Source organism: Thamnophis elegans, chromosome 2 (genome assembly GCF_009769535.1).
Source record: "Thamnophis elegans isolate rThaEle1 chromosome 2, rThaEle1.pri, whole genome shotgun sequence".
NCBI classification, from domain to species: domain Eukaryota; kingdom Metazoa; phylum Chordata; class Lepidosauria; order Squamata; family Colubridae; genus Thamnophis; species Thamnophis elegans.
The window spans coordinates 21,535,261-21,561,860 of record NC_045542.1 but is presented as its reverse complement, the minus strand read 5'-3'; the positions used below and the strand labels follow the sequence as shown (position 1 = coordinate 21,561,860).

The window sequence follows — 26,600 nt, the reverse complement described above, 5'->3', positions numbered from 1 at the left end:
TGCCCCCCGCAGTGCACCACGGATAGGCTTACAAGAGTCAAACAAAATAAACTAGCAATCTAGGCTGTCAGCAGGACTGCATTGTGTCTACCATGTGTAATTTCCCTGACAGTGTATGCCATATGCTATATAAATAAATAAAGTCCCTTTCACCACCATCATCAGTTTCTTTCTAAATAACAACTTGAAATTTGGCAACTTCGCTTTCTCTGCTCTAGATCTAATGTTTTCCTCTGGCAGCTGTCTCTGTAATTTTCTATCTTTAGCTTTGGATTGCAAGCAGTGGTTGGGCTGTTTACCCAACAACCGTATTCAGAAGGCTGAAAATAGGAAATATAAGTGAGCTGGCCAAGCCATGGAGCTTGCCATGGATCATAAACACAACACTGCCAACAAATTCTCCTAAGAGAATTTCTCCAAATTTTCCATTTTCAGACACAGTAATAATACATAAATAAATAAATAAATAGCAAGTTTTCATTCAAAACCTAATTCCTTCCAATTCTTCCAATTCCAATGATCTTCTAGTGTTAAAGAGGAAAGTTGTGCAGCCTCAAGAATGAATTATCCAGTTGAAACACGAATTAGCATTTGCTTCTGTCACTCTTAACCTACATTGTGTACAACATTGTTATGCTGAGGGTGAAGGGACTATTCGGTGAAATTGACCATGCTCCCCTCAAAGGTCAGAATGATGACTCCTATATTGCAGGATTGCAATAAGCCCAAGAGCAACATTTCACTTTAGCATAATTCACACTTATGCAAAGTATTATTAATAATGTATCCTATTGATACATACAATCATTAAGAGAACAGAGGAGGTTTTCTTTAGGATATGATGGATTTCTTTCAGGTGAAAAATTCGGTCATGCAACTATGTCCTCAAAGGGGTTTTCTAGTATTGGTCTTATAATTTTTGAATTCTTTACCTTTCAGAAAAGGATGCTGTTTTTGAATATACGTTTTGTACTCTTCTGGAACAGTCCAATTTGATCCATCTCTCTACTGGTATCAGTCAGGCTCCCCTGAAATGCAGCCATGTAAAACACTTGCGCGCGCGCGCACACACACACACACACACAGAGACACACACACACACCAGAGAATGTCTGACAGTCTAGTCATCTATCAAAATAAATATCCCACAAGTCCCATCTTAGCCCTATTCAAGTTAAAGAGATTGGCAGATGTTTTCTTGCCAGCTACTGATTTTAAAGGGATGCAGTGGCTCAATGGCTAAGAAAGCTGAGTTTGTTGATTAGAAAGGTTGGCAGTTCAAATCCCTAGCACTGCGTAATGGAGTGAGGTCCTGTTACTTGTCCCAGCTTCTGCCAACCTAGCAGTTTGAAAGCATGTAAAAAATACAACTAGAAAAATAGGAATCACCTTTGGTGGGAAGGTAACAGCATTCCGTGCCCCTTTGGCATTTAGTCATGCCGGCCACAAGACCACGAAGACGTCTTTGGACAGCATTGGCTCTTTGGCTTTGAAACGGAGAGGAGCACCACCCCCTAGAGTCAGGAACAACTAGCAGATATGTGCGAGGGGAACCTTTATCTCTACCTTACCTTTCAGAAAAACAAGCCATTCTCATAAAGAACTCAGTGTTCCTGATAGCTTTGAGTTTTCCCATGTATTCCTATTTTCAACACTCCAGCTGAGCTCATTACTCCACATCTGTGTTTTTCAACCTTAGCAATTTTAAGATATGTGGACTTCAAGAATCCCCCAGCCAGCATCAAAATCACTCTCTATTTTCTTTGACTCTTTTAACCTCAACCATTCTTGCTCTTTTATTAAATGCATTGCAACTAAAGTTTTCTTTCTACACAATCTATTTTCCTCATATTTGTAGCCATCATTCTCTAATGTCTGTTTTTCCTCATTATCCAGAGCCTCTTCCATTTCATCAGTCTATGAAACACCTCTTTTCACCACTTCTGACACATTTCTGTCACATTCTGTAATTCTTTTCATTCTAGTCCAAGTAGCTTCCAAGTCTCCCCCACCCCTCTGTAATTATGTTCTTTTCCTTAGGAGACACATATATTTACTTTCTCTTCTTGTGAATGATTATATTTTTATACTGGTTTCTCTCGTTTCTTTCCTTTTCGTCCATGATCAGATCATTCTTGAAAAAAGAAAAGAAAAACTAAGTATGTTCAGTAAACTGAAGCACCTTGGGACTATCTTATGTGCCCCTTTATAAATGGTTTTACTAGACCAAACATGGGGATGGAAGCATCTTTTTCTATGCAGTGCAGCAAATTTGTACAGGAAAGGTGCATGAACACTGATTAGGATACAGAATTTGAGTCCAATGAAAATTTGCATTTTGTGATGTTGGTTCAAGTCCACAAAAGTGGACATCATAATAAAAGTATCTAAGTTACTACAAAGGTTATGATAGCAAAACTATATTAATGCTATAATGATTATAGAATAGTAGCTTTCTGCTACTATAACTCCAGTTATTATTGCCCATATGATTAAACTGTTTCTTTGCACACGTAAAGGAACAGGCTTAACAATCCTGCAGTCTTTCTTAAAGCTGGCTACTTCTTAGATCTATTGCTTGGGAAACGAGACCAACAATAACCTGCTTCAAAGAATTCAGTGGTGGAATTCAATTTTTTTTACTAATGGTTCTGTGGACGTGGCTTGGTGGACGTGGCAGGGAAAGGATACTGTAAAATCCCCATTTCCTCCCGATCAGCTGGGACTCAGCCGATCAGCTGAGATGGGGACGGGGCCAGTCAGAGGTGGTATTTACCGGTTCTTCGAACTCAAAATTTCCACTACTGGTTTTCCAGAACTGGTCAGAACCTGCTGAATACCACCTCTGATAAAATTGCTGCAGACACAAATACAACAAAGATCTTCAAAACCATTCAGAAACTAGGGCTGGTCCAGAAGGCAGTGGTGTAAGTAATGATAGTAAATATTGCTTCCACATAACACTTCCGCTGGTAACAAGTTGGTTTCTGGGTGCAAATCAAGGTGCTGGTTATTAAGTTTTTTGTGGCTTAATGCCAGATATTTGTGGAAATAACCTCCTCCTTCAGCTCTTTCTCCCCACCTAGTAAGTTCTTGCAGGATTAGAACACTTTTAAGTCCAACATTGAAGCGGTTGTGAGACTTGAGAAAACCCTCCTCTGTGATCAATGCCACTACAATATTCTCTGGAAAAGTATTCCCACTCCATCTATGTGGCTCCAATCCTGTTGTGTTTTTAGAAAGCCACAAACACCTGTTTCATCAGGCCTTGGGTCAGAGTGGTTTGTGACCCTGCCTATTGATCTACATTTTATGGTGTATAGCTTGCTTTGTTGTTTTCTTGTTATGTTTTAGCAATCTGTTGCCTTATTGTTTCATTCATAGTTTCATTCATAATTATACAATATACCTAGAATAGCTGCTGAGAATGATCAATTAAATAAACAAGCAATCCCTTTTCAGTTTAAAAATGGTAGCAAGGAATAGAAAGACCCAGGGATGGGCTGCTGGGGGTTCCCAGGGGTTCCAGAGAAACTCTAGCTAAGATTCTGTGCAGTTTGGAGAACCCCAAAATCCCACTCCTGCTGGCCCCGCCCACCCCAGGAGTCTCCATGCAGCCTGTTTTGGATGCAGGTAAGTGCAGAGTGCGCATGGAGGCTTGGGGAGGGCGAAAACCTGGTTTATTGAAAATTCAGGAAGGCCGGAAATAGACCATTTTATTCAAAGGGCCTCTGGAGCCTGGGGAGGTTGTTTTCTTTCTCCTGGAGGCTCAAGGAAATCTCAGGAGCCTGGGGAGGGCAAAAACACCCACGACCATGGTGCAGGAGGCTGACTAGGCCACACCCACCATGGCCATGTCTACCCAGCAACCGGGCACAGAACCCCTAGCTAAACTTTTTGGAGCCCACCCCTGGAAAAATCCTTTGATATATGTCAGTGTTTATTCTGATACTCACTATTTATTTACATTGTTTACATAGGAAGACAGAAAGAAAGAAATCTTTCATTTGATACTGAGATAGCTGATACAATTGTATTTTATATCCATTTCTTTCAATCTCTGGGTGCACATGGGAACCTTCTAGATGTTATATTTCTCAACATTGGCCATTCTGGCAATTTTCGAACTTGGAATTCAGCAACATCTGACCAAACTAAATACATGAGAAAGGAAGGCCTGATTTTACTCAAAGGCTTTCCCCTGGCATCTGGAGCCATCTAGTGAAAGGTAAGGAAACTACAACTGATATAAATTCATTTCCGGTTGCCTTCCTACTACCGTATTTATCGGCGTATAACACGCAGTTTTAAAACTAAAATTGTAAGCTGAAACCCTGCCTGCGTGTTATACGCCGATACTGCGCGTTATACGCCGGGTCCACTGTTCCCTCTAAGGTGCGCGGCCGCAAGAAACCCCCGCGCAGAGGTTTCTAACTCCCGCGCAGAGGTTTCTTTCAAAGCAAACGTGGGGAAGTCCTTTGCAGGCAGCTAGAACTGGCTGCCTGCAAAGGACCTTCCCAAACTTGTTTCAGCGGCAGCTCTCAGCCTGGCGGCAGCGTCACACAGACTGTGGAAGGAGGGGGAGGAGGAGGGAACTAAAGAGAGCTTTTACCGAGTCTGCGCCCCACAGCCAGGACTGTCCTTGCGCCCCTCAAGCCGCGTTTCTTCCCCGCAAAGCCCTTCGGGCAACCCGAGAGTTCCGCTTGACGCCAGAAGGGCTTTGCAGGAAGAAACGCGGCGTTTCTTCCTGCAAAGCCCTTCTGGCGCCAAAAGGAACTCTCGGGTTGCCCGAAGGGCTTTGCGGGGAAGAAACGCGGCTTGAGGGGCGCCAGGACAGTCCTGGCTGTGGGGCGCAGACTCGGTAAAAGCTCTCTTTAGTTCCCTCCTCCTCCTCCTCCTCCTCCTCCTCCTCCTCCTCCTCCTCCTCCTCCTTCTTTCTGGAGCCCCTTCCTCAAAGATTTGGTACCAAAGCAATGGCGGTGAGGAAGTTGTGTCTTTTGGATTTTGCACTGTTGTCTTTTCAATGGTTCTCAGACTGGTTGAACCTTTAGCAGCTGGGGTGATATTCTTTACTGTTAAGGTTACAATTGGATGTGTTGGACAAATCTTAAAAGATGAAACTTTTATTAAAACGTTTGACTTAACTAAAAACGTCTTCCTTTTTCTTCTTCTTCTTAAATATGATTTATTTATTTATTTTTACTTCAGAAGTTTGATGACCATTGTACAAACTAATCCAACCTAAATGTAGAGGAGGAGAAGAAGGGGGGGGATTTAAAAAGAGCAGAGGAAAAAGAAAAGAAAGCATGAAGAAAACATAAAGAAAGGGATGGGAGGGAGGGAAGGAAGGAAGGCACTTTATGTTGAGGAGTTAATGTTATAATTCATGTTCTAATGTTATAAATTTTAATCCAACATTAAGTTCCGAGCTTCCAAGTCATTTATTTTTAATGAAAAAAATTTTTACTCAAATTTTTGTGTTAAAATGGGGGATGCGTGTTATACGCCGGTGCGTGTTATACGCCGATAAATACGGTAATTCTTAGAGATGGGCAGGCAAGTTGGTTATTATTTTTCATGCTTTCTAAGGCAATTGGTGAATGGATAGAAGTTGAAATTATGCTGCTTAAAATTTCCACTCAACATGACAATGTGATTATTATAAAAGTAGTTTACTTTGAAGAAATCTATGGCACAAAATAGAAGAAATCAGTGGCACAAAATATCTGCATTTACAACATAAATAAATGAGTATAGTTAGTTCATTGGGATTACTGAATGACTTTCAAGGATTTGCCTAAAACATTGAGCAATATTTGAGAGATAGTGGTAAATAAATACAGCCAGGACAACAATTGGATAACAAATATCTCAACCCATAGCAGGAATGGAAGTGGAGAAAGCATCTCACAAAAAACCCTAGTTCTCCCTAAAGTAAAGGGAAGGGAGAAGTGTTTCGTATTTGCAAGATTCTGTTATTGTAACTTTGCAATAAAGGTAGTATTAGCACTCATTATATTGGTTTCCTATCTGGATTATTCAAGGGGTGACAGATATAAAGGAATCAATCAAGAATTCAATTGGAGATATCTTATGGTAAAGCTCTTATTTAATGAGTGACTTGTTATAACCAGGCAGTTTATCTAATCCTGGATAGGGGAAGAGAGCAAGAGATGGAGATCCAGCAATTGGATGGTGAATGAATGAATGGAAAAAATGGACTTATATGGGGAATCTATGTTGGGGAATATGAAGTGATGGCTGTGGGATTTAATTCCCCCTAGCAGGATGGATGCAGTAATGTTTTTCTGCTGCCTGATCATGCTGCTAAATTTGGCTGATGCAGTTCTGAGGTGTGAACCACAGAAAAACCTGTATTATAAGCTCTACAACACAGCTAACAATAATGAAACCCCCCAAATCCAAGCGCAGAAAAAAAAGAGACACTCAGTTTCACTAAGAGATATAATGTAGCTTGCGCTGCAATACTTTTCCATTCATAGCATCCCTCAAAGAAATAAGAACATACTTAAATGTGATTCTTAGCCCAAAAGAATTGCTGAATGAGTATAATATTTTGACTCATTTGTTTAATTGAGCTCTCTTCATCTAGTTTTAGGAATTGTAGGGAATAATCCTTAATAGAACTATCTTTGTAAAACCATCTAAGTTAATTTGGATGTTGGACAATAATTCCTATCACCCAAAGTCCGTATGTGAAAATAGTGGTTGGAGATGATGGAAGATGCAGTCTAAGACATCTGAAAGGACCAACATAAAAAAAGATTTAGTTGACCTGTCTGCTTTATTTTTTTACATAATGTAAAGGAAGGTATCTAAAATGTTGGCTTAAAGGAAAATTTAAAATATACAGATTTCCGCACACATAAGGCAGGCCAACTATCATAGTGGGAAGCAGTGGCTGCAAGTGGTGTAGCACTGGATTCAGATGAGGGAAATTCAGTTAAATTTACTGGATTAGAATTTATCAAGTAAGTGAACACTACTTGCTAAATTTGAAATTACCGTATAAAACTAATCCTTTCAAAATATGCTAAATTTGCCAAATCTTACAAAAGAGAAACAAATACATTTATAATATATTGTGTTATATATTATAGTGTCTGTCTCTCCTCTCCTCATATTTTTGTCTTTTGAATCAGTGCTAGAGAAGTACTAGCAGAATGGGAGTATATTTATCACATTCTCCTTGCATAACTGAGTTAGCAAACCTCTGTTTAAGAAATAATTACCATGCAAAACACAGATTTTAGATTTTAGCTAGAATCAGAGAAAGCAAGATGACTGTTTCACATATGCATGATGTAAAGGTTTCCCTTGCACATATGTGTTGGTTGTTCCTGACTCCAGGGGGTGATGCTCATATCTGTTTCAAAGCCAAAGAGCCAGCGCTGTCCGAAGACATCTCCATGGTCATTGGCTGGCATGACTAAATGCTGAAGGTGCACGGAGCGCTATTACCTTCCCACAAAAGTGGCCCCTATTTTTCTACTTGCATTTTTTCAACGTGCTTTCAAACTGCTAGTTTGGCAGAAGCTGGGACAAGTAATGGGAGCTCACTTGGTTACACAGCACTAGGGATTCAAACCACTGAACTGCCAACCTTTCTGATGGACAAGCTCAGCGTCTTAGCCACTGAGCCACCCTGTCCCATATACGCATGAAGAGCCATAAACAAATCAACATCATTTTAGTAGAGCTACTTACAACCACAACTGAGACCAGAATTTTCGTTGTGATTCTTTAGTGAGACACATCTGAATGTACAACCTTTTTTGCAGCAGTTGCTAAATGAATCATGTGGTCATTAAGCGAATCCAGCTTCCTCCACTGACCATGGAAAGCTGGTTGGGAAGTTCACAAACAGGGATCACATGACTCTGGTATGCTGCAACAGTTGTAAATGCCAGTTGCCAAGCACCCCAATTCTGATCAAGTGACTGTGGAGAAGGGGCAACAGACGCTAAGTGTATTAGTTTAAGTCCTTTTTTCACACAAATCTAGTCAATGCAATTAAAAGTATGATTCATTCTTCATGCAAACCCAAATGATTGTTTACTGCAAACAAAGGTCAAATTAATGCTGGGTCTTATACAAGCAGCAAATAGAATGCTTGGAACATCTGGGGGAGGGCATGGAACAGGTGCAGCATATTAGTGCCATTACATACTTGTTAAAAGCTGTGATCATACATGCTAAAACAGTGGCCCCCTGTTCTTTTTAGATCTCTAGGCATATTTCAAATTCTGAGATATTATGGTTGAATTTGTTAAATAGTTACTGTGTGGCTTGCCTAGTCTCAAAACAATTTTCAGCAGGGCTGCATTCATGTTCTATGGGAATAGTAGAACAACAACAAAACAAAAGCAGTCAAAATGCAAATCATATGTCACCCCACGTTGATTCTAGTTTACTAGAATGCAGGATGACAGCTGTCAATTTTCTCCTATATAATTTCTAGAATGAATTTTTCGCAAGGGGACACCACCAGTTTATTAATTTCTTTTTTCCTAAAAAGTCAGAATGGAGTCCTTTAGCATGGTGTTTATTTATAGCCCCTCTTTATTATTTTTTTAATAAATAACTCAAAATAGCAAATGTAACTAATATTCCTTCCTCTTTCTGTTTTCACCACAACAATGCAGTGAGGTGGGCTGGGTTGAGACAGAGAGTGACTGCCTTAAAGTCACCCAGACGGTTTTCATGCCCAAACCAAGTCTCTTGCTAGTTTCTAATCAGGCGCCTTAACCACTAGACCAAACTGGCAACTTCCGACTTTTAAAAATAAAACTATTTCTATTTTAGATGTGGGATGGAACGGAAGTCTGGCTATATAAAGTAAACAATACCCTGAAGTCCATTCTGGGCATTGTCCCAAAGGTGCTTTTTTTCAAGAGGCAACTGGACTTGTTTTTGGTTGAAGTCGTTTTGCTTCTCATCCAAGAAGCTTCATCATCTCTGACTGGATGGAGGGAAATGGAAGGATTTATATTTATAGGTCATCCTAGGTAACAGGGCTTTTCTGCATTTCCCACCAGTCTAGTGAAGTCTAGTCTAGTGAAAGACCAGGAGAGACATGATAGCAGTGCTCCAATATTTGTGGGGCTGCCACAGAGAGGAAGAGGTCAAACTATTTTCCAAGGCACCTGAAGGCCAGACAAGGAATAATGGATGGAAACTGACCAAGGAGGGATTCAACCTAGAAATAAAGAGGAACTTTCTGACAGTGAGAATAACCAACCAAAGGAACAGCTTGCCCTCGAATGTTGCGGGAGCTTCGTCATTGGAGGCTTTCAAGAAGAGATTGGGCTACATTTGTCAGAAATGGTGTAGGGTCTCCTGCTTGAGGGGGAATTGGACTAGATGACCTATAACCATGATGGTGAACTTATGGCACATGGACCCATTTCTGAGGGCATGCGAGGTGTTGCCTTGTCAGCTCCATCGCACATGCGCATGCTGGCCAGCTGATTTTCGCCCTCTGGAGGCTTCCCATCCCAATGCGCAAACCGGAAGTCTGTTCCCAAACTTCCAGTTTGCGTGTTGGGCTGTTTTTCGCCCTCCCAGGTTCCTAGAAAGCCTGGAGCCTAGGGAGGGTGAAAAACAGACCTACCTGGCCCACCAGAAGTCAGAAAATGGTCCGTTTTTTGCCTCCTGAAGGCCTCCGGGGAATGAAGGAGGCTGTTTTTACCCTCCCCAGGCTGAAAGAAAGCCATGTTCGCATGCACAAGGCAGTGTGGGGGTGTCACGTGCGCATGCACAGGGGGCACGGCACAGGCATTAAATTATAGGGGTGGGCAAGTGAGCGTGCACAATAGCACACGCATGCACCCGAGGCAAAAAAGGTTCACCATTACTGACCTAAAAGGTCCCTTCCAACTCAGATAATGTTAAATTTTTTTTTTAAAAAAACATTACTTTCCACCATCCAGTCAGAGCTGAAGAAGCTTCTTGGATGAGGAGCGAAGCGTCTTCAAAATAAAAAGTCCAGTTGCCTCTTGAAAAAGCACCTTGGGGACAACCATGACCTGGATGACTGAGAATCGCCACAGACATTCTGGGCATTGCAGCAACTAAACTCTAGTCACATCAAGGATGGCGAGCGAGCTTCATGCAAAACGGTGGATAAACCGCGAATAAGCCGGTCTCCCGCGGCTTCAGATGATGAGCTGGCTTTATACGAGGCGCTTAAAAGACCTTCGCTTCGCCGTCGTTACTGGTCAATCGCGCTTTAACCTACTGCGCGGAATCAGCCGCCATCGCCCGCGGTGGGTTAGCGTGACATACGAAAGTACGCACACAAAAGGGAAAGGCCCGAGGGTCACGTCCGCAGGCAGCAGCGTTCACGTGACTAGAAAGCTCCGACGGCCAGCGCACGCCTAAGAACACAGTCTGCCCCCGCGCCCACACTTCCGCGCCTCGCATGCGCAGTCGGTAGCAGGCGCCGCGGCTGCGATTCTCTGGCCGCTTTCGCGTCGGTCCTGCTGCTTTGAGAAAGGTGCGGGGAGGGAGGGGAGGGGAGTGGGAGTTCCGCGCGGTGACGTAATGAGGTGCCGTAGCGACCACGTACCAAAGAGAGAAGAGCGGCTTCCGCAGTGAGAGAGTTTGGTGCGGCGGCTGCAGGTTGGTTTGCGGGGCGGGAGACTTAAGGTTTAATGATGGCAATGAAAGACTGGGGAGGGGGGCTGCTGGTTTACTTACTAGCAAGGAGGGGCTCCCAGGAGTTAAGTTGGGGGGAGGCAAACAGGGACGGTGGGTGTAGCAGTCGCAACAGCAAAAACTTAACGTCCTTAAAGGCCGTTTGTGTCCGTTTGCATAGACTGGAAAGCAACGCTTGGGTTTGTTTTTTATTTATATGCCCCTGAGCCTTCCTTCCTTCCAAGGAGGTCAAGATTTTCTGGTAGATTTTCACAGCATCCTTGTTAGGTAGGACGGTGGCTTACAAGAAGGGCTGCAGGAGCGGGATGGGGGTTCTCCACTCAGTGTTATGGCTGAATGTTGAGGCTCATACTGCGGAGGTTGACTCAGCCTTAACATCTTAACCGAGGTCAGATTGAGGCTGACTCTGTAAACCGCTTAGACAGGGCTGTAAAGCACTGTGAAGTGGTACATAAGTCTCTAAGTGCTATTGCTATTATTACAGGTAGTCCTCTACTTGCAACAGTTCATTTAGTGACTGACGTTATAACGGCACTGAAAAAAAGGATTTGGGACCATTTTTCACACTTCTGACCATTGCAAACATCTTTCTGTGGACATGTGATCAATATTCAGATGGTTGGCAACTAACTCATATTTATGACGGTTGCAGTGTCCTTGGGTCACGCAATCACCTTTTGCAACCTTTTGACAAGCAAAGTCAATGGGAAAGGCGCACTTGCTTAACTATGTTAGTAATTTGAGGGCTGCAGTGATTCACTTGACAACCCTGGCAAGAAAGGTCCTTAAAATTGGGACAAAACTCACTTAACAATGGTCTCGCTTAGCAACAGAAGTGTTGGGTTCAATTGTGGTCGTAAATCAAACTAATACTACCTCTATTAGTAACCATAGTAGTTGTTCCACTCTGAGGATGAAGGTTGTTGTAGCCTAACGTATCAGGAGGAGACCAGAGCTGAGGTGATGGAATTCCCAAGCGCATTTTATGGAACAGTGCTAGCATTTAGGAAGAAATTAATTCTTACTGGAATTCTGCCCGGTCTCTGGTTACTTCCCTCAGTGGAACATTTAATTGTTTGTGAAGTATTGATAGCTGTAGTCCCTGCCAATTGTAGTCCTAAATTTTCCTGCAGTGATGCAGTGGGCGGGTTTAACTGGGGGAATGGGGGAAGTTTACAATCCAAGTATTGTTTTGCAGGCAGAAGAATGGACTGGTTCTTCCCTTTGTCTTACTTTGGAGGGCAAAGCGGGAGAGTGTTGGATTGGAGGGTCCAATGTGGTTTTTCTTCTTCATTCATTTTGCAATAGAAGCTGTGTTGTTGTATCCACAGCAGCTGCGTTTCTTCAGTTGCAACTCCCAAGTTGCAGAATTCCACATGCAGATTGTTTGTTCACCCAACTCTTTCCCTTTGCATTGTGATGGCATTATTTTGGTCACACCTTTGGTATGAACTTTCCCTCCTATTGCCTGTACCGTTGTTTTGATGCAACACAGCACTGTAATTTATATTTTGGGCTCAGCCTCAGTGCTAGAGTTTTCTTTAAATAAAAATGACTAATTAGCACTGCTTTAGCACTGTTATAGAGGTGTGGTTTAAACCAGTGTTTGTCAACCTTGGCAACTTGAAGATGTCTGGACTTCAAGTTGGCTGGGGAATTCTGGGAGTTGAAGTCCAGACATCTTCAAGTTGCCAAGGTTGACAAACACTGGTTTAAAGGTGAGTTACAATAGAGAACATTCCCTAAAAATGTTGGTATTGTTATTTTTCTATTAAAAGTATTAAAAGCTGAGCTTAATCCAAAAGTAGGCATAGTGGTCTCAGTAGTTACCTAGCAGCCACCTTCCTTAGTATTTATCAAAATGTCTTGCTTCATCCAATTTTAACTTTAAAAAAAAAGATTAACTTTCAGAACAATTATTTTCCCAATTTAAATATTTTATCAGATTATTATAATATTTAAAAAGTACAAACAAAAATTAAAATAATGGTGGAATAGGGAGGAAAAGGAGAAGAGAAAAAAGTAAAGGAGAAAAGAAAAAGACAAGCATTAATTTCCAACTCCTTTTGATGCAGTAGAATAAGGTAGTAACATAAATCCCTCAACTTTTTACTCTTATATAATCATATATACTAGCCGTTTCTGGGACAACAAATCCATCTAATCAGCAAAACCTAAAATGAAACTCATATTTTTCCACCTCAAAACCTGTGTTGTTCTTGAATACAATACAATAATGAGAATTTGGCATGCAGTGAAGCCTCAGCTTCATTTCATACCAGAGTGATTTGCAGTCCTTTGAAAAGAAAACGGTGGTGATTGCAGTTAAGCATAGTGCTTTATAGTAGGTCTACTTTCCCAGAAAAATGGACAGGAAATTAAACTGGATGATACAGACCAAGTTGAGGGAAAAAGGTAATAGCAGAGGACCACTTACTGGAAGGTAAGATCATGAGCAAGGGTGCACCAATGACACATTCCTCAAATTTCAGCTGTGCCTGCCATCCTCCAAAGATTGCTTAATTATCTTAATTATCCCATTTATTGAAGAGAACTCAGAAGTGTACCATTCCACCACCACCATCACCCCTTCTTGCCGCATGTCCTAGACAGCCTGCCTGAAAGCAGCATTTCCCAATTTGGCAGTCTATAACTAACTAAATATATGGAGTACACCAGTTTAGGGAAGGTTTCTCAAGAAAATAAAAACACTTTCAATTCCCTCAAAGGAGAGTTGAACATTAGACTTTGCCTCAAAGACAAATCCAATGAGTTCATAAAGGGACTCACTTCAGTTGCTGTATCATTTCATGTAGATCAAAATCCACTGATTTTATAACTTGTACAACTATTAAATGGTGTACATATGAAAAAAAATGGGAACTTCTATAATGTGATAAAATCTTTATTCTTGATACTGGTTGACAGTTCTTGTATCTTCTTTTTCTGGCTCCAGAAGTATATCTTTAGTCAGATATAGGCCTCTCCAGATACTTTAATTCTGATAATGCTCTCTTGAGCTTATGGGTAACCATAGTCCAAAATATTTAGAAAGCAATGGGTGTCCTTCCCCATTCTAATGCTTATCTTGTTCCTAACTAGGATTATAGAATAGGCTAATCTTGGATAAATGGAATATCTACCTCCCTCTCTTCTAATACAGTGATAATCACTTCTCTTGTTTAGTTAGCATAATCCACTGTGAATCCCCCTCCCAAAAATTAAAATAAATAAGGCACATCCTGTGTATAGGTCGCAGATCTTTTTGGATGTTTTCCTTTAGAATTTGGATTATTGGAAGGCATACGTTTTTAAGACCGTGTTGTCCATGTGAAATTTGTGCTAATGGTGGAAGACTCTTACTCCTGTGTAATTTTTTCTCCTCTGTTTTACTTATAGTTTCATGTGGGGTTACCCTGGATACTAGTTGCAATGGGGTGTTTCCATTCTGTGGACTCAAGTAACTATTGCTCCAGGAGGCAAAAAGAGAATGATGAGGATTTATTGACCAATAAAGATCGAGAAGAAGATATTGCCAAGTTTCCATATGTTGAATTCACTGGACGAGACAGCATCACCTGTCCCTCCTGCCAAGGCACTGGCTGCATTCCCACAGGTAATTTTATGTGCCCTGCTTTGTTTGATTGGTGAGTCCTTTTGGACATGAACATTTCATGGTCCTAGCATGCCACTCTTTCCTCACTTCCTACCTTCGCCATTTCCTGCTGCTGTTTCATGTTTTACCTAGAGGTGTAATGATAACAGTTGAAGAACAACTTTCTTGTCAAATGAATGGGTGTTATTTAAAACTTCCTTTCTGTTCTGTGATTGGGCTTATCTCTTTAATCCAGCTTGGTTTGCATGTATTGAACCACTTGTTTGCTCTGCAAGGAATCCTTTGTGTGGTGTTTATCATTCGTTTCCTTGATTGACACAAGGAATGATGACATAATGGGGTTAGGGTTGTTTGAAGAATTTTGTTTCAGGACAGAACTCTCGCCATCTTTTTTTGCTATAGAGTTCTATAATATCGCTAGTATAATCTTCAGGGCCTGGTTTTGAAAATTTGTTCCATCTCACATTGTTTTACTTACATGACATGGGGCTGTGTTATATGAGAGACTTCCTCTGCCTAATTACATCTGCTCATCCTGTGGGTCATGTTTAATTGATGGGTCCTAAGCAGAGGTGACATTCAGCAGGTTCTGATTAGTTCTGGAGAACCGGTAGCGGAAATTTTGAGTAGTTCAGAGAACTGGTAAATACCACCTCTGACTGGCCCCACCCCCACCCATTCTCTGCCTCTCAAATCCCAGCTGATTGAGAGGAAATGGGGATTTTGCAGTATCTTTCCCCTGGAGTGGGGAGAGAATGGAGATTTTGCAGTATCCTTCCTCTGCCACGCCCACGAAGCCACGCCCACAGAATTGTTAGTAAAAATTTTCAAAATTTTGAATCCCACCACTGGTCGTAAGTGACAGGATTTTTCTGCTGTGTCCTCCATCTACTTTATTGAATCCCCTTTGCCACAAAGTAAGGCTGGCTTCCCCTTTTAACTTTGTGGACATCCTCAAGACCGGTTGAGGCCTAGGCATCCAGGGGACTGGCAAAATATTAAAATGACTCCTGGTTAATTAAAATGTCCTCTTCACCTGACCTCTTTTAAATTTTGTCATATCTTTTACAATTTTAAAGTTTCTAATATTAACAATATTAATATTGCTTAGAAGTTTGTTGTACGCCACCCAGAATCATGTGATTGTGAGATGTGTGGCCATCTAAATAGGAATAAATGAATAAAATCTTTTCGATTCTCTTCCTTTTCGTCTCTGCCCCCATTTGTTGCTACAATCACACATACAATTACTAATGCTCTTGAGGTTAATCTGCCTGAAATCAAGTTCCTCCTGCATTGACAGATCTGGTTTACGTATTACATTAACGCAGGGGTGTCAAACTCGATTTCATTGAGGGCCGCATCAGGACCTCGGGAGGGCCGGGGCGGTGTAGCCAAAGTGGGTATGGCCAGCCTGTCATCACTTGTGCTGCGGGGCACCAGTGGTGGCCTGAGTGCTCTGCCAGTGAAAATGGGCTCCCAGGCTCCATTTTTGGCTGTGACAGCCTCCTACAACCCTCTGCCAGTGAAAACAGAGCTCAGGAGGCCACACATGGCCCTTGTGAGCTCCAGTTTTGGCTGGCAGAGGCACTGTGGACCGGTCCTTCACTATTTTCAGGGTGGTTCCGCGGGCCAGATCTAAGCACCCCATGGGCTGGAGCTGGCCCCCGGGCCTTGAGTTTGACACCTCTGCACTAAGGCATGGTTTCCTTGTGGTATGAAATGCTACTAATTTGGACTTGTAAATTGTGGTTTACAGCTTAGCACAACGAGTGAAACCAGCCTAGATTTACTCGTTAACCTTATATTGCTGCTGAGATTAGATGCGATATCTTTTGTCTGGTGCCTGAGACAGTGGCGTAGAGACCTGATTCATTTTTGCCACATGAAAGAAAATCTTGCTTAAGCTATTACCATCTGTTTATTTAGATTAAAAATCCCTTGGAAGAAAGATATAGTCTTGTGCTCCAGAGAGGTTCCTGCATTTTACTAAGCTTGTTACATGTTGTCTTTTCTTGGTATGAAGACAAAAATGTGACTTTTTAAATGACGTGTTCTTCACTTCCACTCACACTGCATTTAAAGTAAGACTCTAAAAATGGTCCTATCTCACCATGACACAGAGAGGTTGGTACTCATGGTTATTATTGTTTTTGTCTGCAGAGCAAGTTAACGAACTGGTTGCTTTGATTCCATATCATGATCAAAGATTAAAACCTCAAAGAACGTAAGTATACAGGAATAATTAATTCCTAGTCTTGTGTAACGTATATAAGTTGAGCGGGCATGAAACAAATGAATATTCAGCTGAAAAGCAACTTGTATTTCCAACCCCACCCATGTCAGTTGAGAATACTTGGAAATCATTTTAATCTCTAAAATATCTGGGTGCTTCTGGATTACAACTTAAGGTGATCAAATGACCAATATAATTTGCTGTCTTCAGTCTGTCCCTATAATTACCAAGTGAATTCTGGCATCTTAATGGGAAGGCAATGTTTCATTTTTTTCAGCAGTTTAAAACATCTCTCCCTCCCCCCCCTCTCTTTCTCCCTCCCTCCCCCTCTCCCTATCTGTCTGTTCATGATTATTTTCAGTAGGTATCATTTCAAATAACTTAAGTCTTAAATGTGGAAATGCCCTTGAACAACGAAGAATATTGATTGACATGTCTATGGGGAGAGACATTTTCAAGGACTGAAGTGGGAAGCATTACTTTTGGGAATGGAATTTCATGAAGGGAATATTTTAGATTAAAGTTTCTCAACCATGGCAACTTTAAGATGTCTGGACTTCAACTCCCAGAATTCCCCAGCCAATATGCTGGCTGAGATGTGAAATCTGGAAATGGAAGTTCAGATTACTTGCTAAGGTTGAGAAACACTGCTTTAATTGAAGCAGGACTGAGAACTTGATGATTTTTCGCATGCTACTGGCTTAACAGTTTTCAGTACCCCTTATTATGTTACATAGAATGGGGCTGTTAAGAAGTGGAATTGAGAATTTGGGTTATGATTATCATTTTCCTCACTGAAATCTTATTTGAAGATGATCAGAATAGCTAAAGCAATTTTAAAAGTAGTAGTGTGTTACAGAAATATTAAAATAGAGGCTTACCTTTAATTTTAAAAATTATACTCAGAAATCAATTGACGTCTTAGTCATGGCATAGGAAATCTAATTCTTGCTTAAGATTGTATACAGCCCTGCCCAAAATTGTCTCGGGGAACAAAAAGTATTTGACATATTTGCCTATTTCCAGGCTAGGATGAAATATTTTGTCAGAACTTGATTTGCGTCCCCAGAAAAACTAAGATGCATCTTACAATGGCTGAGTAGATTCCCCTGATCATTCTCTAGATCTTATGACGTCTGATAATGCAGTCTCAGAATTTTGCAAATGTTAAACAATAATACAACGCTGAGATGCATTAATGAATTAAATATTAAAGTGGAAGGTCTTCTAGTTCTATTGCTAAGTAGAACATGGAATCTTTTGCAATATATAGCAAGATCTGCCTGCAGGACCTGAGTACTGCAAATTGCCTGAACTATTGGCCTTGTCTTCTGCAGGAAACTCTACGTCTCTGTGTCAGTGCTGCTCTGTCTTCTAGCATCAGGATTGGTGGTCTTCTTTCTTTTTCCACATTCAGTGCTTGTGGATGACAATGGCATCAAGGTGGTTACAGTCTGGTTTGATGAAAAAAACTCCCTAGTAATTCTTTCCATCACGGTAAGGTCCAGTACATTAATCTTCATAAAGTTAGATGTCTAGGGTAACTGGAAAATTGTTTTCAGCAGTTTTCCTTCCTCTCTCCTGTCCATAGGCCACCCTTCGGATCCGGAATTCCAATTTCTATTCTATAGCAGTGACCAACTTGTCCAGTCAGGTGCAATACATGAACACTGTGGTTGGGACCCAACAAATCAACAACGTTACTCGTATCCAGCCACTGAGTGACCAGCTGGTATGGCAATTATTTTACATGAAACTAAGATTTATGGAGAGAGGGGCTAGGTGTGGTAAGAACAGATAATCTTGTAGCTTAGGGGCTCCCAATCTTGGCAACTTTAAAACACATGGACTTCAACTCCCAGAATTCTCCAGCCAGCTATGACGGCTGGGGAATTCTGGGAGTTGAAATTCACGCGTCGTAAAGTTGCCAGGATTGGGAACACCTGCTCTAGCTAACTCAAGAGTGAAAGGCAATTTGGCTCCTGAAAGAACCAGTGTCCCCATGGACTCCTCTGTTGGCTCCTTGTAATATGAGATGTATTTTTAAATTATTTTACTGAAAAGTCAATAAATGGGAAACTTGGAAAGTCCAAAATGTTCATATCTATTGCCACCCAAAATTGTGCTCTCAGATGACAAGCTCTACATTTTTTAAAAATGAAATTTATGAATAAGGAATGTCTCTTGACTTAAAATAGATCCCATAATTATTCTGAAAAAAAATGCAATGCCTGACTTTATTTATTGTTGCCCTCCCCTTAAAAAAGAAAGATAATCTGAATGCCTCATTGTTTGTTTGGAGGTTTTTTTGTGATTGGCACCATCCACTACGGCAACCTCTGTGTGAAGAAGCAAACGTTTGCTTCAGAGTCCTTTACTGTTGCTGCCTTATAGTTAACTCACAATCTGTGTTTTTCCAGGTAAATTTCACCATGAAAGCTGAAATGGGTGGACCTTATGTGTAGTGAGTAATTTGTGTTTTTGGCATTTGACGTTAATGAAGAAATAGAATATTTGCTGTGAGATAATTGCCATTGCTAGGTTCCCTAATAAAGTTTCAGCTATTTTATATATGCAGTAGATCTATGGCAGTTCCTTCTAGGCTTATAATTTATGTGCAAGACTTCACTTGTGTTCTACGTTTCCAAGTATCATCCCTTCTTATTCCCATTTGGATAAATTTGAAAACTTTTCCTTGCATGCTTCCATGTTAAAAGAAACAAAAATGGGAGTATCATCAGAAGCCACAATCTTTCTCATTGCTTCAAATCACTGGAAGAACCCAACCTTTTAAAATATATTTTAATTGTTTAAATAGCCTGAAAAGTATGTGTAGAATATTTTCCTAGTTGTTCCAAAAGTAAATTTATTCCTAAAAAGATGTTGCTGTATCAATATGCTACTGTTAAAAGGTATCTCTACTGAAATGTATCTCTACCTGAAATGGTATCTCTATATTGTGACTGATTTAACAAAAGCCATAGGTATAAAAAATAGTCCATAACCTATGGTAAAGAAAGCTAAAAACGGATTTGGCAATAAAATCTGCTCAAGGTTAAATTTGTCTATACTATGTTCTGGATATAGAATAATAGTTTTCAAGATTGCTTGTGTCATTTAGTTTCTAAATTATTTTAAGATTTTGTGATTTTCCCTTTCAGTTTCTTCTGCACGCTGCCAAAGATCCGAGTGCACAATATTGTGATTTTTATGAGGTGTGTAACTTTTACGGATTTTTAAAAAAATCTTTGTATCTCTTGGGTTAGAAACACATTTGAAAACATTCCTCCTTTCTGTTTTATATTTCTAAATATAAATTCATAACTAGTTTGGTGATTGTCCCCTAATACTAGAAAAACATTTTCTTAATCCCAGAACCTCCTTTAATAATTCTGCTGATTTTTAATGGCAGTTGCCAAAAGCTGGGAAAGCTGGAAGTTAGGAAGTTGTGTTTTTTTAAAGCTGGCATTATTGCTCGCTCTTTAAAAAAACAACTGGAAAAGACAAACTGTTACATATATCCTGGATTAGTTTTAACACATAATAAAAGTCTCTCCAAAAATTGAACACTCCTCTTCTCCCACATTTATGGGGGCCTTTATCTGATTGCTTTAATATAAAAACACCTGGTGAATAACCCAGGTTTGGTAGGAACAGAGAGAGGGTCTGTTGGTTTTTTTATATGTGAGTAGGTCCCAGATTACTGTTTGAACTTGACCACTTACCTAGCAAACTTGTATTTTGATGAACAATTTTCTGGGCTTCTGAAGGAGAAGAGTGGAGTTACAGGAAATTTAAACGAGGTGAGGAGTCTGTGCCCCTCTAGATCTTGTTGGTTTCTAATTCCTACCCCATTTGGTCTCCATGGCAAATGGCAAAAGATGCTGTGGTAGCATCCCTCTCCTTTATGTTAAATGGAGATAGTTTTATTGATACGTACAATGTTGCCCTAGAACTTTGCAGATGGTTTTTGAATGCAGCTTAACTTGAGCATTGTCCAGTGTGGAGCTGCTGTATTTGTATGTTGAATGATATAAACCTTCTGGCCCATAATTTAATATTTCAGTATAGGTATATATTGTGAGGACTCCACTTACTTTTTGGTTTATAAACAAAATTCTTCTTTTTCTTTCTGCCTTTCAGAACTTCAGTGAAAATCTCCTACATTGGCCACACATCTCAAAGTTCCTTGGAGACCTACAATTACGTTGACTGTGGCGCCAACTTCACAGCTGACCATTCTGGCTGGCCCTTAGCCCCCAACTCTAGGAGATGAAGCTCAAAAGAAGGGCAGCTTAAGTCAGCTACATATACTGGTGATCCTAACCAACTGGCTTCCATTACTTTGTAACTTATGATGGGATTTTTGTGTCTTTTGTTATGAGGAGAAAGAAGAGGCTGTTTTAGCCCTTGGCACAAAGAAAGGGCTGGGAATGAGGCCTTCGTTCCACAATTTTTCACGGACAGTTGGGCTGAGCCTTGGTGCTGATTTGAAGTGGATTTGTTTAATCCCAGTCCCCACCTTCTCTTCAGATGTTAGTTTGTACCTTTCTTGTTATCCCTCATTGACTGACTTAGCTTCTGAATAAGATTTGTCATGTTTACAAGTTTTTCCATTAAAATTTAAGAAAGGATAAGTTTCTAAAAATGTTTGGCTAGTCTACTAACTATGAAACATATTTGAAGACAATGGCCTGCTGACGTGGTTATTACCAATAAGGGAGCTATTGTCCTATTGTACAAAGGGAAATAATTTTGAAAGGTTTCTGTGTACTCTTTAAAACTCTTGTCTTATTGTCAGAGAAACCAAGAATATGTATCGCATAAGTCCCACTGAAACATCTGAATGTAGCAAGTTGCACTCTTTATATGTGAGATCCCTATAAATATGTATCTTTTCATTGATACAACTTTTACTATGACTTTCATACTTCCGTGCACACATCATTCTAAAGAGCACACAATTGAATTAAGAATTATCACATTTGCTGAATCTATAGTACTTTGATTTTTTTTTTGCCTACAAGAATGAGCATGGTGGAAGGGCTCTTCGGGTTTTCACAGAAGTGGTGAGCACTTTTTAAACTGGATCTCCAAAGTCTCTGAATTGGGATGACACTGGCTTAGCTGGCCTTTATTATTAGCACAGAAGAATTTGATTGTGCAGATTTTGGTAGGGGGTGGGAATACTTGGTTTTCTACAAAAAGAGATTAATCTTAATGTTGCTGTGTAGTACGACTTCTTAAAAAGATTAGTGTGGGATATGCATTTAAAAAGTAACATTGGAATTGGGCAAAGATATATCTATAGGAAATAGTCTTATTTTTTTTTCAAATACCAATTATAGCACTTTAAAAGTTTCAGCATTCTAACTCATCTCTTACAGTCTCTTGAAGAAGAAAAAGAAACCTATTTAAACTTGAAGTAAACTTTAAATTTTATTTTTTACTCTTTCAATGATGGGGGAATTTATGTTCATTTAGAATCTGTACTTTTTCAGTTTGGCAGACTGGATTCCTAAAATGAAGAATAAACCCTTAAATCTCCCCCTTTGAGGAGTCTTCTGGTTTTTCTTTATCAAAATGGATTTTTTATTTTTATTTTAAGGGGCTAATGGAGACACAGAAGGAGCCATTTCAGGACTGACACTAAGCAGCAGCTGCAAATAAAACCCACTGAATGTATGAAGCCTGTTAGGGTGAGGAAGCCAACAACTACTTGTAACTGTAATGGATTATTGCTCAGTGGCATTTTCCCCCCAAATAAGTCTTAATCTACTTGTTTTAACCACATTTCCTATCTACCAACTTAATTTACAGATCACCAATTATCATACTTTAAATGAAGATACAGTAAAACCTCAATTCAGCAGGCTTATGAGGCGATGGATAACGTTTCTCTTTTTGCTTCCCCCGCAAATAACAAGACAAAAGCCCATTTCTGAAGCAGTCTGGACAAGTGTCACACAAACAGTGTAAATGGATGGAAATTGACATCATTTTGAGTTAACAGACCCCCTTTCCCTTCTCGTCTGTTAAATTGAGGTTTTCCTACAATGGACCATTCATGCAGCAGTTCACAAACGAAGGCATTGCGATAGCAAGAACAGGTGAGAATGGCTAGGAGAAGTATTTATCATGCAGCACACGCATTTGAGAATGTGGTGGATGAAGATCTCAATGGACGTAGATGTGCTTAGTTGTCTCTGTATAATACTACAGCAAGACACCAACGGGAGCTAAGTAATAAGGGGCAAAGCAATACAAGTTAAGCAAATGCTCTTAGGAATCTTCCTGTCCATCTATATGCTGAGTTTTTTTTTCTACTTCTGTCATATTAAACACTAGATTTTGTTGCAGTGGGATAAAAGATAGGCAAGGAGATGATCAAGTGGAGAGAATTAAGAGTACTGTCACTTCCTTGTGGTCTCCTGGGAACATAGCAAGGCTTCTGAGATCACCTGAATATCATGTCCCTAGCTTGCATTTGACCAATTGTTACAAACTCCGTTGCTATCCCTTTCCTTCTCCTCTTCTCCTCCTCAGCATTAGTAATTTCCAGGGGGGAGGCAACATTTACTTTCTCCTAAATGCTCTTCCTTATTTGCTGCTGCTGTAAAAAGAGAAGGAAAAAAAAACCCCAACGGAAATATTCCCACCCACTTGGCAATCCAACTCTGGAAAGCTATCACAAGAAGGAATAATCAGTCACTGTTATTACATCTTCTTACATTGTCACATACTTACAAGGTACAATCCAAGAGATTACAACAGCTGCACAGGGCCAATAATATCAGCTCTGGCACTTCCACATCCCCTCCCCCCCCACTTCCACCCACCTTACTTTTCGAGTCCCAAATCTGGGGCTTGCACAAGAGGCTCTCCCACGAACTTGTGCTGAACTGCCAGCCCCCCCCCCCCCCAAGCATAAATTACATTCAGTGTTGACGGATCAGTGCCCCCTGCTTTCTTCTGACCCTCAAGGCTGGATTCCAAAGTGCTCGGAAGCCAGGATGCACAGCCAGTTCCCTTCCCAACAGCCTGCCATGCTCATCCATCATGCCGTGGGGAAGCTGGCAAGAATGTGAGTGTGTTTTAACTATCCTCTTGGGGCCAGGCCTATCAGGTTCCATCTTGACAGCTAAGGGGCATGGATCTCGTGCAACACAATCGCCAGTACATTCAAGAACTTGTTCAGATTCAGAAGGGCAAGAAAGCCCGAGGTGTCTTAAGAGGTGATGTGGCCTGGCTGGGCTTGTGCCCTTTGCCCGCACGTCCAGTTCTCATGGTACAAACCAGCGGCCAGAGGAATGAGATCAGGCTGGGTTTGACCAGAGGCCAGTGGGGTGGAGGCAGCAATTGTAACGGCCGCTCCAGCCCAGGTCTGTCCACACTGGGGAGGGAGGATTAATTGCATTACCCTGATCACAGATTTGAAATAAAGCCTGAGACCACATCACTCATCACAACCACACAGATGCCCCTGCCACAACAGTGGAGGCGAGGCCTGTAAACACTTGCACCAGGAGAGCTGCCAAACCAGAAAGAGAAGAAAGAGTGGGAAGGATTTTATCCTTCTCGAAATGAAGCAATAAACTAGGACAAAAGTCAGAAAGGGGAGATAATACTGGGAGGAGTGAAGACAGGAGCTTTTTACAAATGTTCCTTCATTTCTTTCTCTTTTTTTAAAAAAAAATGACTCTTCTTTTTAACAGCCAGGCTCTGTGTTGCTTTGGAAGAACTCCCCCTCTGGCTGCTCAGTATGTCTATAGCTTCAGGAGGAGCGCTCAGCATCCATAAAAGATGGCCTTGTTGAATTCCTCAGAGATGCCCAGCGTTTGCCTCACCGTGGTTGAGCCCCCTTCTTGGCCCGTAACCAGCTGCCTCAACCATTTGTCACCTCCTCTGAACGACCTGAAAGAGTGGAAAGGTTTCTAAGGAGAAGGAGGCAGCTTGGGGCCTTCGAAAGAGTGTAAGACATAACAGCTATTTCAGTGCAACGATCTGGCGCCAGACCTGAGGAAAAGTTAGCAGAAGGAATGTGTTTCAGTGTGGCTTCAAGAAGGAGTGTGCTTGGTGTTTCCGAGTGATAGCAGGGTGATCCTGAGTCTAAGACTAAAGGGGTCTGGCAAGGCAATAGGTGGAGACTTGCTGCTAATGGGTGTCCTAATTCATTCAGCCTCACCCGCTTCGACCTGGACAGGCCGGGTGCGGGTGGGCTTCACAACAGCCTCACGACATTTCAAATTAAAACGCTTCACAAAACAGGCATTAGGAGCTGTGTCTGCTAAATAAAAATATGTTCTCTCTCTCTCGGATAAAGAAAAATGCCCCAAAGAGTCGGCGTTCTGGAAGAGAAAACCCAATTTGTTGAAAGGGCAAGGAAAACTGAATAATGGAAACAGGTTTCTCCATGAAATGCATGTTTTCCACATGCCCGTCCTCGCTGGATTTGAGCAAACATCTTCACTCTTGTTTTTGTACACGCTCCTGCCTAGAAATGAGGGAGGCTGGCCTACAACCCCTTTAGTGCGCCACAGCTCAAGTGCATCCACTAAGCCCTGTACCCTAACACGAGGAGGAGAGGGGTTCACTTAAGCCACATTAAGTGACACAAAGGTTCCCTCTTGAACCTTCTTCCCTCAGTGCTATTGTTGTGACAAATGCTCTTGGACCCTTCAACACTCCCCCCCGCCCCCCCTGTATTGTCATGTTTTGGGGCTCCATAGAAGTGGTTAGTGTAGTTCAGTCACCAACCGCTCCAGTAATATTGATTTACCTTTCGCCTTCAACACTTATAAACCCAGAAAGAAAAGGGGAGCTGACCCCACGTAAACCCTTGTCCCTCTCATTTCCCAAAGTCTTAATTGGGAAGACGACAACGTCAGCCCAGGTCCTAATTCTTATTCACTCCAAATACTGGGACGCATTGCTCTCGGTTCCCTGTAGGCTTTCTCTGATGACCTGTCTGGAGAGACGGCTGTTTGCCCAGGATATCAGCAGAGCAGCTCAAGGCCTGGCAGTAGAGAGAGCTGTGAGTCTTGGTGATGGCAGCCTATGCCAAGCAGAACCACTGAAGCCAGGCTCTGGATGGGAGCCGCCACCGCCTCTGCATGACACAAGTCATGATCTATGCTCCTTGGCATTACAGTCCAGGTGCCAGAGGGGAGTGGGATCTCCTTAAGGAGAGGAGGCATCAGTCACTGCACTCTTGTTGGCACCGTTGGGATGGGGAAGAGGCTCCCCCCGGCATGCTACACCAGGGCAGTTCGGGCCTCGGTCCTTCCCATGCTGGCACTGCTGCTTTTCCGGCGCAGGCCTGGGGTGGCAATAGTGCTGTAGCCTTCGTTAGGGCAACCATGTTGCATTAAGATGTCAATGCATTCTTGGCTTCCTGCTCGGCGAGCGTAGAAGAGTGCGGTGTGCCCCACAGCATCATGGGCCTTAACGTCAGCACCGTACTGTGAGAGGGAGAGAAAAAAAGACGGATTAGTGTTACAAACTCCAAAACATAAGTCTGTTGTGTTCTGCTGTTGTGTAGACATGATTGGATTTCATCTGAAAGCTGGAAATCTAGAGCTTCAGTAAGGAGTGGAATATGCTGCAGCCACTGCCACTCTCAAAAGGGTTATTCTCTTCCCCAGCCCTTGTTATTTTTGATACTTTTTTCTATAGTTCCCTCAAGTTACACATTGTTGAGTCATATAAGCCCAGGAAGAAGGCAGTGGCAAACCACTTCTGAAAACGTTGCCAAGAAAAGTCACCAGGAATTAAGACAAGCTCAAAGGCAGAAAAAAATTAAACAAAACCAAGCTACACAGACCATTCACTTCACTCCCCCTGCCACCCCCACCTGTTCCAGTTCTCTCTAGCTCCATCAGTACCAGTCTTTTCAAAGACGGGGTAAAATTTCCACCCAATGCCATGGCTGTTCCTAACTTCTGACAAGCAATGTTTTTTTTCTATACCTCCAGAAGGAGCTTAATGACTTTCAATTGGAGGATCAGCGTGAGTTGGTTGTTACGATGCGGCTAGGCTGTAAGCTAAAAAAACCCACTGCAGGTGCTG

General features: G+C 41.5%; 2 protein-coding genes across 3 annotated transcripts in view; one reads left to right on the top strand and one right to left on the bottom strand.

The window, feature by feature from the left end:
* Nucleotides 1–10,445: 10,445 nt before the first annotated feature.
* On the top strand, nt 10,446–22,080 carry TMEM106C (transmembrane protein 106C). The gene is made up of 8 exons (XM_032210937.1): nt 10,446–10,644; nt 14,080–14,296; nt 16,460–16,523; nt 17,870–18,029; nt 18,124–18,264; nt 18,953–18,996; nt 19,694–19,747; nt 20,676–22,080. Exons 2-8 carry the CDS (start codon nt 14,113–14,115, stop codon nt 20,806–20,808), a joined length of 780 nt encoding a protein of 259 aa, XP_032066828.1. The 5' UTR covers nt 10,446–10,644; nt 14,080–14,112; the 3' UTR covers nt 20,809–22,080.
* The window catches only part of AGAP2 (ArfGAP with GTPase domain, ankyrin repeat and PH domain 2), a 99,175-nt gene continuing 93,882 nt past the window's right edge, over nt 21,308–26,600 (bottom strand). For both annotated transcript variants that reach the window (XM_032210935.1, XM_032210936.1), the window contains one exon: nt 21,308–25,993. In XM_032210935.1, the coding sequence (XP_032066826.1) occupies nt 25,787–25,993 (207 nt within the window). In that variant the 3' untranslated portion in view covers nt 21,308–25,786. The remainder of the gene's footprint in view (nt 25,994–26,600) is intronic.

Bases quoted from the DNA above. Each gene is read 5' to 3' on its own strand.
- TMEM106C (XM_032210937.1), top strand. From the start codon at position 14,113: ATGGGGTGTTTCCATTCTGTGGACTCAAGTAACTATTGCTCCAGGAGG. The intron at 18,030-18,123 runs GTAAGGTCCAGT...TCCTGTCCATAG, and splicing joins TAGTAATTCTTTCCATCACG to GCCACCCTTCGGATCCGGAA. The intron at 19,748-20,675 runs GTGTGTAACTTT...TCTGCCTTTCAG, and splicing joins AATATTGTGATTTTTATGAG to AACTTCAGTGAAAATCTCCT.